At 43.3% G+C, this 14,910-nt stretch overlaps 1 protein-coding gene across 1 annotated transcript in view; it reads left to right on the top strand.

Annotated features, from left to right (window-relative positions):
- LOC142017923 (riboflavin-binding protein-like) overlaps positions 1-12,385 on the top strand; it is a 40,357-nt gene extending 27,972 nt beyond the window's left edge. Inside the window, exons 6-7 of the mRNA XM_075003276.1 lie at positions 3,213-3,445; positions 12,301-12,385. Of these exons, the coding sequence (XP_074859377.1) occupies positions 3,213-3,445; positions 12,301-12,340 (273 nt within the window). The 3' untranslated portion in view covers positions 12,341-12,385. The remainder of the gene's footprint in view (positions 1-3,212; positions 3,446-12,300) is intronic.
- The last annotated feature ends 2,525 nt before the right edge of the window (positions 12,386-14,910 follow it).

The following is a 14,910-nucleotide window of genomic DNA, read 5'->3' as shown; positions in this document are numbered from 1 at the left end:
TTTACTTTGTGATAGCCAAAATAGCTCAAAACAGTGTCCAAACAATTTTTAAAAGTATGCATCTCAGGTTAAAATGAAACACTGAAAACGTCAGCCTTCACTTGCGCTTTAGAGTGAGCTTCTGGAAGTGAAGTTGCTGATACCCAAAAGGCACAGAGAGTTCTCTGGTGTCAGTGCATTTCAGACAGATACTTTATGTTTTCAGGTGCCCTTAATCCATATGATGATGCAATCAACAGTCATGCATTTGACATATGAATGTCTAGGAGGAGTATTTGACATTAATGCTGCATGTCAAGAATGTACAATGGATCCTAGCCAGCTTTACATGTGCACTCTTAAAATTTATCAGCCACCCTCTATCATTGCTCTGCCTACAGAACACTCACCAAAAGGAACTAAGAGTATTCATATCGCCCAAGGCCTGGAGAAATTAAAAGTCTATGCACCAGTTTGAGGACTGATATTGTCTGTCATTTCTGGGCAGTGCTTGTGCACTGCAGTGTTCTGAATATCCCACAGCCAGAGGAGCAATATCAGAATAAGGTGACTTGCATAAAATTAATCTAGCAAGTATGAGAGAGAGCATGAATGAATGATTTGGGGTCTGTCGGACATCAGGGCCCAATGTACACATAAAGGAATAGAGAAATGCATATTTACAGATTTTACATGCTCCTAAATTGACCAGCAGGAAGCAAGGAAATATCCAGGCATAAGCCTTAAGCCCCTGAAAGGAATGGAAACAGAGAAAGTACACCCAGAGGCTTACTTTTTTCTGCCCTGGGTGTGCAGGGGATAAAAAGTTGCCTAGAAACGCCCTCATGCTCTCCATGCCCTTTCTGGCTGGCTGAGACCTGCACCTGACAGAGCCTATATTTAAAACAGGGTGGAAAGATAGTGGCATTCTGCCTGCCTTCATGCTCTACTGGCATAGCATCTCCAGCAGCAGCTCCTTCGACCAAGCCATCTCCCTGCTGCTCTGTTCTAGCTTTAAAAGCTGCAGTAAACTCTTTCATATGCAGCAGCCCCGGGACCAAGGGGTTGCCAGATATTCAGATATTCTGGTATACCTAACAATGCATAACACTAAAGAAAAACAAGGTCAGATATTAGGAAACAAACAAAAATGTATGCGGAGTACTTTACTTACTAACAGTAGTATTGTATACTGTAAACTTACACTGTACTTGCTGTATGTCTTTGTATTTACTTTACTATACTGTACATATGGAAAATGTAACTAACATTAACTGATGGTTAAAATGTCAGTTATTTGAGAGCTCTGGATGATAGAATGCCAGATATCAAAGCGTTTACCCTACATTACAGCCCAGAGAGTTTGAAGTCACTTTGGAATGCACTCCATATTATTCACAGATGGTAGACTGCAAGGTCAGAAGAGGCCATTATGAACTAATCTAGGGTGACATCCAGCATATCACGAGCGTAGTATAAACCAAGATTCCCCCACCCCCATTAGCAAAGAGACAGCTTCTTTAGGAGAAGAGACCACTCCAGTGAATGGGGGAGGATGCAACTAATTGACATGATGTCCCTGCCCCTGCTCCCACCTAATTGGACCTGAGGATGTAGTCTAAAAATAACAACCATTAATACTTTGCAGTTGTAGCTCCTTTCATCCAAAGATCCCTGAGCCACAGAGAAATGACTCTCTTTATTGCAAGGGTACACAGGGGTGACAATGGTAACTCAAAAGGCTGGTGCATGCTGCAGAATTTGCAACACTACTGGAAACAAATCACCAAACACTTGCTTTTGGGCAAGGGCTCCGCTACACACACTGCACACTTAAAACTTCCATTAGCAATTACAATGTGCAGGGGAGGGCATCTGAATAACAATAGAAAGAATAGACCACACAATAGCTCACTGTCATCCCTATTTTCCATTGTACCTAAGTGCTACTAATAATATTTTGACTATGGATAACAATGTTCAGCAGGGAGCTCAAGATGCTTCACAAGCACTGAATTAGTTGACAATACCCTTGCAGGATATATATTATACCCATTTCACACTAACAAAGGGCTGTAGAGACAGGTGTAATGACTAGATCTAGCTTGCAGAATGAGTTGGTGATGAAGTCAAAACTAGCACCCAGTAATTCCGAGATCCAGTCCCCTGTTTCAATCACTAAACAATACTTCCTGCCTCTTACTCCCAAGCTTGCTTCATCTGCCATCCCGAATATGCTAAGTACTTGGTCAGATTTATTTTGCAGATATCAAAATCTCTTTTGCAATAATTTAAACAGGAGATATTGAAAATCAAGAGCAAACGTGGAGCACAAAGTGCAAACAAAAATATTAATGTAATTCATGGATTGCTAAAGTGTTTGACCTGCCAACTCTGCTGATCTAAAGGACCCCTGTTCTTAGTTTCTCCAACCAATAAGATAAAAATATTTATTTCAGTTCAGGCCAGGAGGGCAGGAGCAGGTTACCATGACATGAATGCAACAGCCAAGAAGATTATCGGCAGTGTGGTCACAGATTGCTATAGGCAGGGCTTCCAAAAAAAATTTTTTTGGAACAAAACAAGATATGAGAGGTTCACTTAAAAGAACTACAGGAAGCTGTAATTTCCCGGAGCTGGACATGTCCCCTTGCAAGGACTCGACTAGAGGAAGAACAGGTGATGTTGTGAGCATTGCCTTCCCTTGGAGTTCCTACATGCAGGGGGTGGCCATTCTGAATTCCACCTTTAGATACTCTCTTTGTGAGAAGACCTGAATGGCCATGATGTACACATATTGACAACAGTGGAAGGCTAGATAACCACAAATTGTTAGGCTGCACTGTTCTGCAGAGAAAGTGATGATTTCAGCTTCCAGGAATCTGTCAGATACAAAGGTCATTCACACAAATACATGTCAGAATGTCATGGCACATTACTTTATGCACAGAGTCAAGCTGACCTCACCCACAGTGGCTTTCATCTATTGCACTAGTGTGTGCAAACAACTGTGGAAATTAGGGGCCACATTCTCCTTTGCCCTGCACCTTACAAAGTGATTTGCAGGAGTACTAAGTGGGCCTGAAAAACTAATCAGAGTCTGATTTGATAATCTTTTAGCACTGCTATACACTGGTAGAAATGACAAAGGACAACAGTGAATTAGGCCCGAGTATTTTTGGTGGGTGAGGTGTATTTTTTTTTTCATTTAATCTGCTTTGTTTGACATCTAGGTGTATGCAAATGGGACTGACATGTGTGAAAGTATGTGGGGAAACTCATTCAAGGTGAGCCAATCCTCCTGCCTCTGCTTGCAAATGAACTTGAGGGATGAAGTTGTGATCAAGTATTTAACTTCCGAAAGCTCAGAGGAGAGTTCCAGTGTCAGCAGCAGCGAGGAGCGAGCCTGCAGGCGCAAACTGCGGAAGACTGAGCTCCTCAAGGAAGAGGAAGGGGTGGAAACAGAGTGAGTACTGGTGGGATATGTTACAGAAAGTTCTAATACTTGGGGAGGAGAGGGTGGAAGGAGATCATGGTGCGGTCAGGCTGCCCAACCATTTTAAATCTGGGAGATCAACTGGATTATGTCACAAGAAATTAAATCGGGGCACTTGCTTATCCTAATCCTTCTACACAGGCCTGTCAGGATAGCACTGATGTGCCCAGTTGAGGACAATACTTCCAATTTGAAATGAATGGCCCAAGGACCACATTTAGGGCTTGACTTTTTTTCAAAGATGCCGAGCACCTCCAATCCCTATTGATTTCAAACGGAGCTGTGAGGACTCAGAAACACTGGAAAATCATGTTCTTACTGGACATGGAGACAATTTCAGCCACCCCAGATCTTTAATATGGAGCTGTAGCTCCAAGATTACAAGCTCATGCTGTGCACTGCCTGGACTGAGCTGACATATTACATTCACAGGAGGGCCATTGGAGGCTGGCTATTGATAAATGAAAATGTAATCCCTCACCAAGATGTAGATGCAAAATGATATCTTACCATATACAGGCACACATATTAGTCTATAAGGGATACTAAACTATACTGTACTCAACTGTATGTAGGGATGATTATACACGTAACAAAACATGTTCAAATTTATTAATCCTCACAGGGTATTTGAAATTCTGTGACAGAAAGGACCTGGTTCCACTCCTTCCTGAAGATCACCAGAATGATGCCTCATGATGTCACAGAGAATGTTCTGTTTCAATTCAGCACCCCCACTGCTACTGCCAAAGCTAAATCAAAATCTGTACTAATTGTAAGGGGACATTATCCTGATAATTATAGATCAACTTCTGCCCTTGGTTACATTTGTGCAGTCTCTTTCATGTTGATAAAGTGGCTTGGATCTGTCTCTTTTTCTAAGTCACTTATCACAGTGATGTCACCAGTGTAACTCAAAGAAGGATTTAGTTTCCGGGGGCCAGATTCTTGGCTGGTATAAATCAGAGGTTTGCTGATTTACAGCAAGTGAAGATCTGGGTGATAGCTTTCAAAATGTGATGGCTCTTATAAGCAATAAAATTAAGCATTTTTAAAATCCAACATGCTTATCCTCTGGCTGTTTGTTTACTTTCTGGGTGTCATGCTGGTAAACTGATCAGGGACAGTTTCTGCTTCCCAGCACCTTGTTTGATTGTTTAATTATGAAATCATTCCCACCAGCATTATTTTGAACCCATTTTTACGAGGTTAGCTTTTTGGACCAGATCTCCTTGTCAGGATGCTTCAGTAGCTAGGGGGTGAATATGGACTGCCAGTCGTTCTTTCCCATGCTTGCTAGTCTGCCCTTCCACGTCCGTGTCAACTGATGAAGCACTTATCCAGGCTGTGAATATATCCCACCTGAGCCACAGCAAACAGTGGCTTTCTGGCCTTCCTGCTTATCTCACCTTGGTTCCAAATGCCCTTTCTTTCACTCTCCTCCATTGCTGTAACCATCTCATGCTCGTTTCTAGATCCTCACCCCCACAGGACTGACTTCCTTCCCATCTTCTGTATTAAACTAAATCTTCAGACCTGCTCCTCCCCAGCCTCCACCTCTGCTCCTGCTTTCTCTTTGTTCTCCTCCACTGCCTCTGCTCTGGCCAGTCCCGCTTCAAAGCCCCCACAAAGACAGCTTTCTGCTTCATGCCCTCTGCATTGGTCCTTAGACACCCCTCCAAAAACAGTCTCCCGCTCCTCCTGTGCTTGGCTGCCACCTGCATTCCACATCCCTCCTTAAAACAGTGTGCTGGGGAGCTTTCAATGACATCCACCTATCCCGGGATTTTGGTTCCTGCCAGTATGCGGTGTGTCTGATCCAAGCTCCCACTAAAATTGCCTGCCTTGCCCATTGTTTGCTGTTGTCTGAGCAACCCTAGTCTCTCCTCTGCTTTTGAAGGCCTTGGTGTCTTTTGGTGGTGTTGAGACAAGTTGCACTGTAAGCTTCCTGGTTAAGGGACAACATACTTTTATTAATCTGTGATGTGCCCCATGCATACCAATAGCACAATAGGTCATGATTACAACAGCAGGAAACATGCAAGCTAATGGGCAAACTTGTTCTAGCCCTCCAACTTTCACAGTTCTGTGTATTAAATGACTCAAATTATTTTGACTATAAGTAATAATAATAATGAAGTACTGAAGCTCTGTATTCTTTTGGAGGACAAATATAATCATCATCAGGAGTGAAGTAAAGATATAAAAAAGCATGCATGAAGTAAATTTCAAATGTTTTAGATGACTGAATGCCTTTATACTACTTTTCCAATAAATAGGAAACCAATTCAGATTTCCCACATTGCACCAGTTAAACCAGAGCATTGTGGGATGTTCCATCTGGTAATGAATCTACATAATTCATAGTTCCTTCTGATTAACTTTAGCCTCATCGGATACAGATTTTTCCCTGTTGTCTTTAACTTCCCTTGTCATTTTTTTTTACACTCCATAAATTCTAATTTATATTGGTTGCCATCTATTTTACTTTTAATGGTTGTGTCACCAGAGGTTAATAATAGATAGTAATTTCAACTTCTCTTAAACCTTTTATTTGTGGAGATTGCAGCATTTGCAAACATTCATTTTTCCCCAGATTGCTGGTGAGCCAGAGACACGTATTACTCCAAACATTCTACAAAGGTGCAAACTGATGCAGTTGAAGGTTAGGTGGCTTGCCTAAGGTCACATAGAGACAGTACATAACTGGGACAAGAAACCAAAGCTGATCCCAGCCTCTCATTCCTACCTGAGAACTAGCTGATGCTTGTAAGAGGCTCTGAGATCTTTGGATGAAAGTTCCTATATAAATGTCAATGCAGATAAGTTAAAGAGTTCATCCTGAGAAAATCTTCGTGGAAAATTGTGAGATTTAGATAAATTAATTGTAAGTGTGAAACACCCCCATTTCCCTTTTATATTTTGACAGTTACAAAAGATATTTGTGGCTCGAAAGAGTATCTGTGATCCAGCCCATCCTTTGTCCTCTTACGTAACTATGCGTTGAGGCCATAATGCTGAATATTTGACATCATAATTGTATCTCAGAGGCTACGTCTACACGTGAAGCCAACATCGAAATAGCTTATTTCGATGTAGCAACATCGAAATAGGCTATTTCGATGAATAACGTCTACACGTCCTCCAGGGCTGGCAACGTCGACGTTCAACTTCGACGTTGCGTGGCACCACATCGAAATAGGCGCTGCGAGGGTACGTCTACACGCCAAAGTAGCACACATCAAAATAAGGGTGCCAGGCACAGCTGCAGACAGGGTCACAGGGCGGACTCAACAGCAAGCCGCTCCCTTAAAGGGCCCCTCCCAGACACAGTTGCACTAAACAACACAAGATACACAGAGCCGACAACTGGTTGCAGACCCTGTGCCTGCAGCATGGATCCCCAGCTGCCGCAGCAGCAGCCAGAAGCCCTGGGCTAAGGGCTGCTGCCCACGGTGACCATAGAGCCCCGCAGGGGCTGGAGAGAGAGCATATCTCAACCCCCCAGCTGATGGCCGCCATGGAGGACCCAGCAATTTCGATGTTGCGGGACGCAGATCATCTACACGGTCCCTACTTCGATGTTCAACGTCGAAGTAGGGCGCTATTCCGATCCCCTCATGAGGTTAGCGACATCGACATCTCGCCGCCTAACGTCGAAGTTAACTTCGAAATAGCGCCCGACGCGTGTAGCCGCAACGGGCGCTATTTCGAAGTTAGTGCCGCTACTTCGAAGTAGCGTGCACGTGTAGACACAGCTAGACTGTGAAATCTTACATGTGGGCTTGTGACTATCTGACAGTGACAAGCAGGCGGTAACAGTGATTTTTACAGAATGTAGTTAAAATCAGAGTCCAAAAAGCGTTAGGATTTGGCAAGCATTTTGAAGTCCTGCCAAACCCTCCCAAGCCAGGGTTTAAATTCACAGGTGGCTGCCCTCAAGCAGAAGTAATTTTTCAGTGTGCAGAAGACTTTCAGTTTAGATAATATCACATTACTAAATGGGTTTAATTTAATGTGCTATCTCAAAAGATTATAAGCAAGGCAAATGGTGTATGCTGCATTCAGTATGAAATTAAACCATCTATGTTAAAACAACAAGAAATCCTGTGGCACCTTATAGACTAACAGATTTATTGGAACAAAAAGCAGTCAAGTAGCACTTTAAAGACTAGCAAAGGTGAGCTTTCGTGGGACAGACCCACTTCTTCAGACCATAGCCAGACCAGAACAGACTCAAGCATAACATGCATCTGACAAAGTGGGTCTTTGCCCACGAAAGCTTATACTCCAATAAATCTGTTAGTCTGCAAGATGCCACAGGACTTTTTGTTGTTTTGCTGATACAGACTTTTTGTTGTTTTTGCTGATACAACCCTCTCGTACTTGTCATCTATGTTAAATAAATATTGGAAAAGAGTGAGAAGCAGACCCATAAACTCAGGCACCAGATTGCCATTCCAGCATCTCTAGACAAAAGCTGCAGGAATACATTCCTACCAGACAGAGTATCATTTGTTTTCAGTCAAGATGGTTAGTTTCCCCTCACAGCCACTCCCTGCACCCTGGCCTCAGTTTGCCTCCCCTGACTTTGAACATAGTCACTAGGAAAGCAATAATTATCTAGTTCTTTTAATTCATGATGCTCTTTGGGACAGACACAACTCCTCACCCAGTAATAGTTCCTGGGGTATCCAGGACTATGTGTCACCTTTTCACCCTAGGCCTCCAGGGAGAGGGACTCTCTCTTGTGGTAATTGGACATCAGCTCCCTGATTCTGCCAGTGCTACAGCCTCTCAAGCACACCCCTTGGGGCTCATGCAAGCCGTTCCTTCATCTTGCAGGGTAACAAACACCTGCACCCCAATCCTCAAATCCCTTTTCATCATTTCCCCATGAAATCCAGCCCCCTGCTCTGGCTGCTCACAGGAGGACCAGATACCCGACCCCAACAGAGCACTATGCATCGATTTACCTGTCGTACGTCAAGTCTCTGCTCCTGTAAATCACCCAGAGCTCATAGGCCCTTACAGCAAAACAGAAATTGTATTTAAGAAAGAATAAAATATTTCACCAGAATCAAGCGAGAGTGGTGCAAACAAATGGTTACAATATAAAACAAAATCATAGAATGGGAACCTGAGTCTGTGCTTATCAGTTGTCACCTTTCCAATACAATAAAGTAGTCTTTTCTCCGGCTGGCTGGTTTCTCAATAATTAGGATCCAAACATTCATGAAAGCAGCCCTCTCTGCCTTGGCTTTGGTCAGTGAATGGATCCAGAGCAGACGTTCTCAGGGCACTTTTCTTGGGTGGCATCAGAGTGCAGCCACTAACTCTTGCTGGTGGCTTCTCTCATGCTTTCCCCCAAAATAATTAGCTTTAGGAAAGACAAATAAATATGCACATATACACATCCAAATGACTGCTATTTATTTATTGCAGGCTTGGACGTGTGTTTTGAAAAGAGCCCTACCAAACCTGGGGATAAATTAAGACCTGGGGAGTGGTCAGAGATGGCAGCAAGTAGCCAGATCCTGAAGACCTGCAGCCAGAGGGTGGGTCCGGCTTCCGCAGGGCTAAGGCTCAGAGCCTGAGCCCCACTTCTGCTGCAAAGGTGAAGAACTCACTGGAAAGTTAGGTCTGCTCCTCTACCATTGTCCCCCATGTGACTCCAGGGAGAAGCTGGGCTCAACCCCTGCTGATGGCCTCAGCAACCAACATCAAGCCAGCACATCCAGGAGCAATGGGGAGGAGGAGGGCCACCATTTTGCCCCTTCCCTATTTCAGCCTAGGAGGCCGTGGCTGCAAGAAAAATGCAGCCATGGTTGGCCACATGTGAGACACACTGACCCAGGGCACCATGCTCTGTATACTGAAAACAGCCCTTTGTTTCTATTCCTGGGCCAGGCACACTCTGGCCTTGGTGGAGTTTTTTTTCTACCTTCAACTGGTTCTGATTGTCTTGGATAGTTTTCTGTTGACTGAAGCACAGAGGCACAGACACAAGTGGGACTGGGTGGAGTGGGGCCCACCACTGCTCCCACCAGAGAGCAAGGGTTTGGCCCTCTTCATCTGGTGCTGTGGCTGGGCCAGGAGAGTAAGGTTGGGGATTTACCAGCCTCCGTGTCCTGCCCCTACCCCCCTACAGGAGCACTGAGCAGGCAGAGCAGGGCAACTCCTGTGCTCTGAACTTAGCTCCCAGCAGGAGTACCTGGCAGGTACAGCGGGGGGGTAATGTGGGTGGGCACACATTTTTATGGGGCCCCTGGCCAGAGAATCTATCCCTCCCCTTCTTCCAAGGCTAGCTAGGGGTGGGGGAGAAGCTGTTCCATTGCAGCTCCCCCCGCAGTCACTGCCCACCCACCTGAAGTCGGAGCCGACCCACCTGTCGCTTTCCGCCTATGCCTCTGCCTCTGCTGTGTCAAGGGCAGACAATAAAATGCTGCATTTTCTCTGCAGTAGACTATGGAGGAGCGACAGCTCTCTCTTGTTTTAGGGGATGACCATCTACACCAGCTGCGTCCAACCTGCGGCCCGCGGGCCGCATGCAGCCCTGGACAGCTAGTAATGCGGCCCCACAAGATCGTAAACTTTTAACATTATTATGTGATTTATATACATTAACTATATTATATATTTTGTACACGGCCCAAGACTATCTTCACTCAGTGCGGCCAAGGCAAGCCAAAAGGATGGACACCCATGATCTACACACATTACCTCCTGGAGACCAATTTCTACTCCAAGTCCATAAAGCAAACTTTCAGTATAAATGCAGTATTCCCTAAATACTACCAGCACATCCATCTCACAATGAGTCTTGAAACATATGAGCTTTCTGTCGATACTTTCATGTTATATGGATTATTATTCCTTGCAAGACTGTATTTGATGTACTGAGTTTGTCAGGTCTTACATGAGATCTGTCACTAAAGAACAGGGAACCCCTTTGTGACAGGGTCTCTGTGTCACACACACACACACACACAGTTTTTCTGAAATGAGGCCCCTATCAGTGGTAAAGTAAGGGAAAAACAGTTCATAGCTAAAGAGATCTCTGTTCCATTAAACAGTGCTTCCTTTTCTCTATGGCTAGAGCAGTGAGAGCTCTTCCTCCTCTTGTAGTCTGTTTTACTGGGATCTCTACACTTGTACTTGATTGACAAAACTGTTGTTGTTCCCAGATGCTTAACACCTCCGCCCCATGAATTACAATATTTTGCTACAGCAAGGAGCACTCTCCTGTTGACAAAGCAAAACTTCCTCATAGGGGATGAAACTCATTCATATCCTGCAGCTCTGGGACAGGGAGGTTGCCAGATGTTCAAATACTCTGAATAATAGAGAGGTACACCTAGCAATGCATAACACTAAAGAAAAACATGATAAGATATTAAGAAATAAGCAAAAAATGTATGCAGAGTGCTTTGTTTAACAAGAACAATAGCATTGTACACAGCAAACTTACATTGTATTTGCTGTATTTTTTGTGTTTACTTTTACTATACTGCACTTACAGAAAATGTAATTAAAAGTTACTTATGGTTAAAATGCCAGTTATTTGAGAGCTCCAGATAACAGAATGCCAGATAAGAAAGTTTACTGTATTTTGTTGTCCAAAGTGCCAATGAAAGCTTCCATACATACTGGCTTTTAGGACAAGGTGATGTTGACACACCCTTGTCATTAAAAGCTGTACAATGTAGACACCCTCTAACTGTTAAGTGTGTCCCGGTATCACCTCCACTTCTGCCTTTTTACTCTGAACCCTCTGTGGAGTCCACCTTGGTTGCCCTCTCACACAGCTGCAATTAATTCATTGTTCAAACTCTTGAGTTAAATCTCTCATTAGATCACTGTTTTTCTCAACAAGATGATTATTCCCAACAGAGAAATGAGAAAAATGAGAACCATATCATGTTGGGATCTGGCAAGCAGCATACAGGATATTTATTTAAAACATGTTGCCTGGTTGGATTTAATCCAGGCCCGTGGTTAAAACACAAGAATCTTCTAACCAAGCATACAAGTGGTGAAACTTTTTGTCTGCTACTCTGATCCTGGTTACACCTGGTTTCAGAGGTAGCTGTGTTAGTCTGTTTCAGCAAAAAACAATAAGGGGTCCAGTGGCACCTTAAAGATTAACAATTTTATTAATGCATAAAACTTTCAGATGCATAAAGAGAAAGAAAAAATAACAGATTATATGGATACAGAAGTAGGAGTGTTATATTAGAGCTAGTTCAGTCGGGGTGGATGTGGATAAGATGGTGAGAATACCTAAAGTGGAATATAGCTTATTTGAAAGTTATCATTAAGCAAAAAAAAGTTAAAAAATATGTTGCAATATGAAACTATTGAGCTGAAATCCATATGCAAATTTGACACTATCAGAGTGGGTCTGAATAGGAACTGGGACTGGCTCTCTCACTACAATAATTAATTTTCCACTTTAAGTTATTTTCACCGTTCTCATCTACATTACCCCCCCCACACTGAATGAGCTCTGATGTAACACTGCTATCTCTGTATCCCTAATATCTGTCTCTTTTTCTTTCATTTCATGTACCTGATACAGTGAGTTGCAACTCTTGAAAGCTCGGGCTGTACCATAGCAAGTCACGATTTTTAAATAAGAGAAAATAACCAAAAAGTAAAAGTTCCTGCAGGTTAGTCTTAAGAATAAAATTGTTAGTCTTTAAGGTGCCACTGAAGTCTTTGTTCTTGTTGTTTTTTCAGTTACACCAGCATATCAGAATTATTCCATGAGATTTTTAATAACTACAAGGAGTCACAACCTCTATTTTCTGTCTCTTCTGCAGGACTGTGCCTCTGGCACCTCATCACTCCCAAGCATATTGAGGTGTTGGCTCATGTCTGACGCAGAAAGAAAATGGAGTGGATCACAAGGCTCGCTGACAGAGCGTGATGGAAGCATTTTCAGTAAGTTGTTACCACATTTCAGCGTAGCCCTGAAATGGCTGGCTGTGTGCTGAAGTCTCCCTGCTGGAAACACAAAGATGCTTTTCCAAAATAAATATGTTGTCTTTTAACTATTATAAAAAAAGCTACCTTTATGTACTATAATTAATCTCTTCATCTGCTGAAGCTTTTCCTGTCACATGTAATAATACAAGTACTGAAGCATAAAAGGCAGAATTTATTCAAAATCATTGCAGTGTTTAAAAACATCATACTGATGATGCTGTAAACACACTCCTGGCACAGTCTAAGGAAAAGAAAAGGAGTGGGTCAGTAGCAACCCTTGTAGGCAACTGAAGAGGCTCTGAACAGAAGCCTTAACTCAGGAAGGAATGGAGAGAGAAGAGAGTGTAAGAATTACAACTAGAATAAACCAAAGGTAAGTGGAAAAGTTCTAGCAGCTTGGATGCTGGCAGACAAGTCTAATGAGAGTGAAAAATACATAATGTGTGTGGTAAATTTTACTCCATTGTTGAAATGTAAAAGAGCAGCACTTCAGTGAGGGAAGAGGCAGCCTGGCACATGGAGCAGTGATGGACTGTCAGATTTTGAGACAGAGAATACAGTAAACCCTTGAGTTACACAGGGGTTGCATTACTGCAACCCCCACATAACTCAAATTTTCATGCAGTTAAGGTTGGGGAGATGGAAACCAGGCTGCAGCCTGCTGCAAGCCAGGAAACTGAGCAGCCTACCAAGGCTGCCTGGTTCCCATCTTTCCACCTTTTGTGGAACCCAAGAAACTGACCAGCCATGAGCTGGTCATTTTCCTGGGTCCTGCAAACAGCAGGGAGATGGGAACCAGGCTGCCACTTGGTTCCCAGCTCCCCGCTGCTTGTGGGACTTGGAAAACTGACCAGCCCACCAGGCTGGCTAAAGGCCTTCTCCCTGCCTTCCCCCAGCGGCACTGCTGTCAAGCTGGGAGACGAGGCTGCAACAGTCGCTGTGCAGCTTCACGTTCTGCTTAACTTGCGTTAAAGCGAGCTGGCATGCGACTTGAAGCCACATATTTTGAGGGTTTACTGTATCTTTTAATTCTGTGTTTGCAGAACACCTACCACTCTCATGTTTTGATCCATAACTGGGGCTCCTGGGTGCTATGATAATACAAATACTTAAAAGCAGTGTCTTTTATGCTATTGCCCTAGTGTGTTAATTAGCACTCAACTGGTTGATACGGCAAATTTAATGTTTATAAATTTACTAAAGGATATAAAACACAGACAGCTTTTTATTTCTTTAGTGCTATGACTTGTAATGCCTGGTGTTTGGTTGGTCAGAAGCAGAAAGAATGATTCCTCCATACAACATCAAATTTCCTACAGTTCAGAAGCGAAATGTGATTCCATTTCAGACCCATATTTGTAACTCTGCAGCTTGTTTTAGCACAGGCATAGAAGGATCTGAGATGATTTTCTGCATGCTATCTGTTCTCCATCCCATGGTAAAGGTGTAACATGTGGGTGCAGTGCCCTCCTCTGGAGACATGCATTTTGTCACACTACTTCTAAAATGATAAACTTTCTGTAGCAAAATCAGCAGCCTCACCAACCCTACCCTGGAGATGTAAATTTGGCACTGTAGGGTGAAAACCCCAGCACAGGTCAAATGTCTTAACAGCTGCCAGGTGACTGTGACTAATCTATTCTACTTCAGAGATTTCTACACCCCTTTGCTCACAGGCCATTTCCAATTTAAATGTCAAAGCATCAGTGAGCAAATAAAGCTGAAAGGATTCTCATCATCCTGGCTTAAAATGTATACTGACATGTGCTTCTACACGTTTACAAGTAGACACTGTTATTTACCTATTGATAGTGACAGAGAGATACCATGTTAGTCTGTATTCTATCACAACAAAAAAGCAGTCATGTAGCACTTTAAAGACTAGCAAAATAATTTGTTAGGTGCCAGTTTGTCCCACGAAAGATCATCACCTAATCAATTATTTTGTTAGTCTTTAAACTGTTACGACTGCTTTTGTTATGCCTATTGATAGCTGAACATATTTCCATCCAATGATTTTTTCAGTATATATCCACAGACCTATGAATATTTTGAGCCTTCTCAGGAAACATCTGAATTAAGTCAAAGCAAAAGGTGGACAAATAATCCGGGTCAGATTAATTTTCATTCTATTTTTAAAGGGAGAACATTTTAATGAAAAGCGCACCGTAAAAGCCATATGCAGGGAAACATTGCCTGTTACTGTAAGGGGGTAGTTATTTGCACGTCTCACGGCAAAGTGAACCATGAGGGAATGTTGTTTTGTTCTGTTCATTTATCCTTGCCCAGAGCCGATGACTCCCTGGCGCTCCTCCCCGGGAATCAGGACAGCGCCGAGCACTCCAGCATTGCATGGCGAGCAGGGCACTGTGCCACCGGCCAGGGGAAAGCCGCCAGGGTGGAGCTGGACGAGGAGCAGCTCGTGGAGTGTGAAGGAGTCCCAG

Source organism: Carettochelys insculpta, chromosome 9 (assembly GCF_033958435.1).
Source record: "Carettochelys insculpta isolate YL-2023 chromosome 9, ASM3395843v1, whole genome shotgun sequence".
Lineage (NCBI taxonomy): Eukaryota > Metazoa > Chordata > Testudines > Carettochelyidae > Carettochelys > Carettochelys insculpta.
This window is presented reverse-complemented; position numbering and strand designations above follow the sequence as displayed.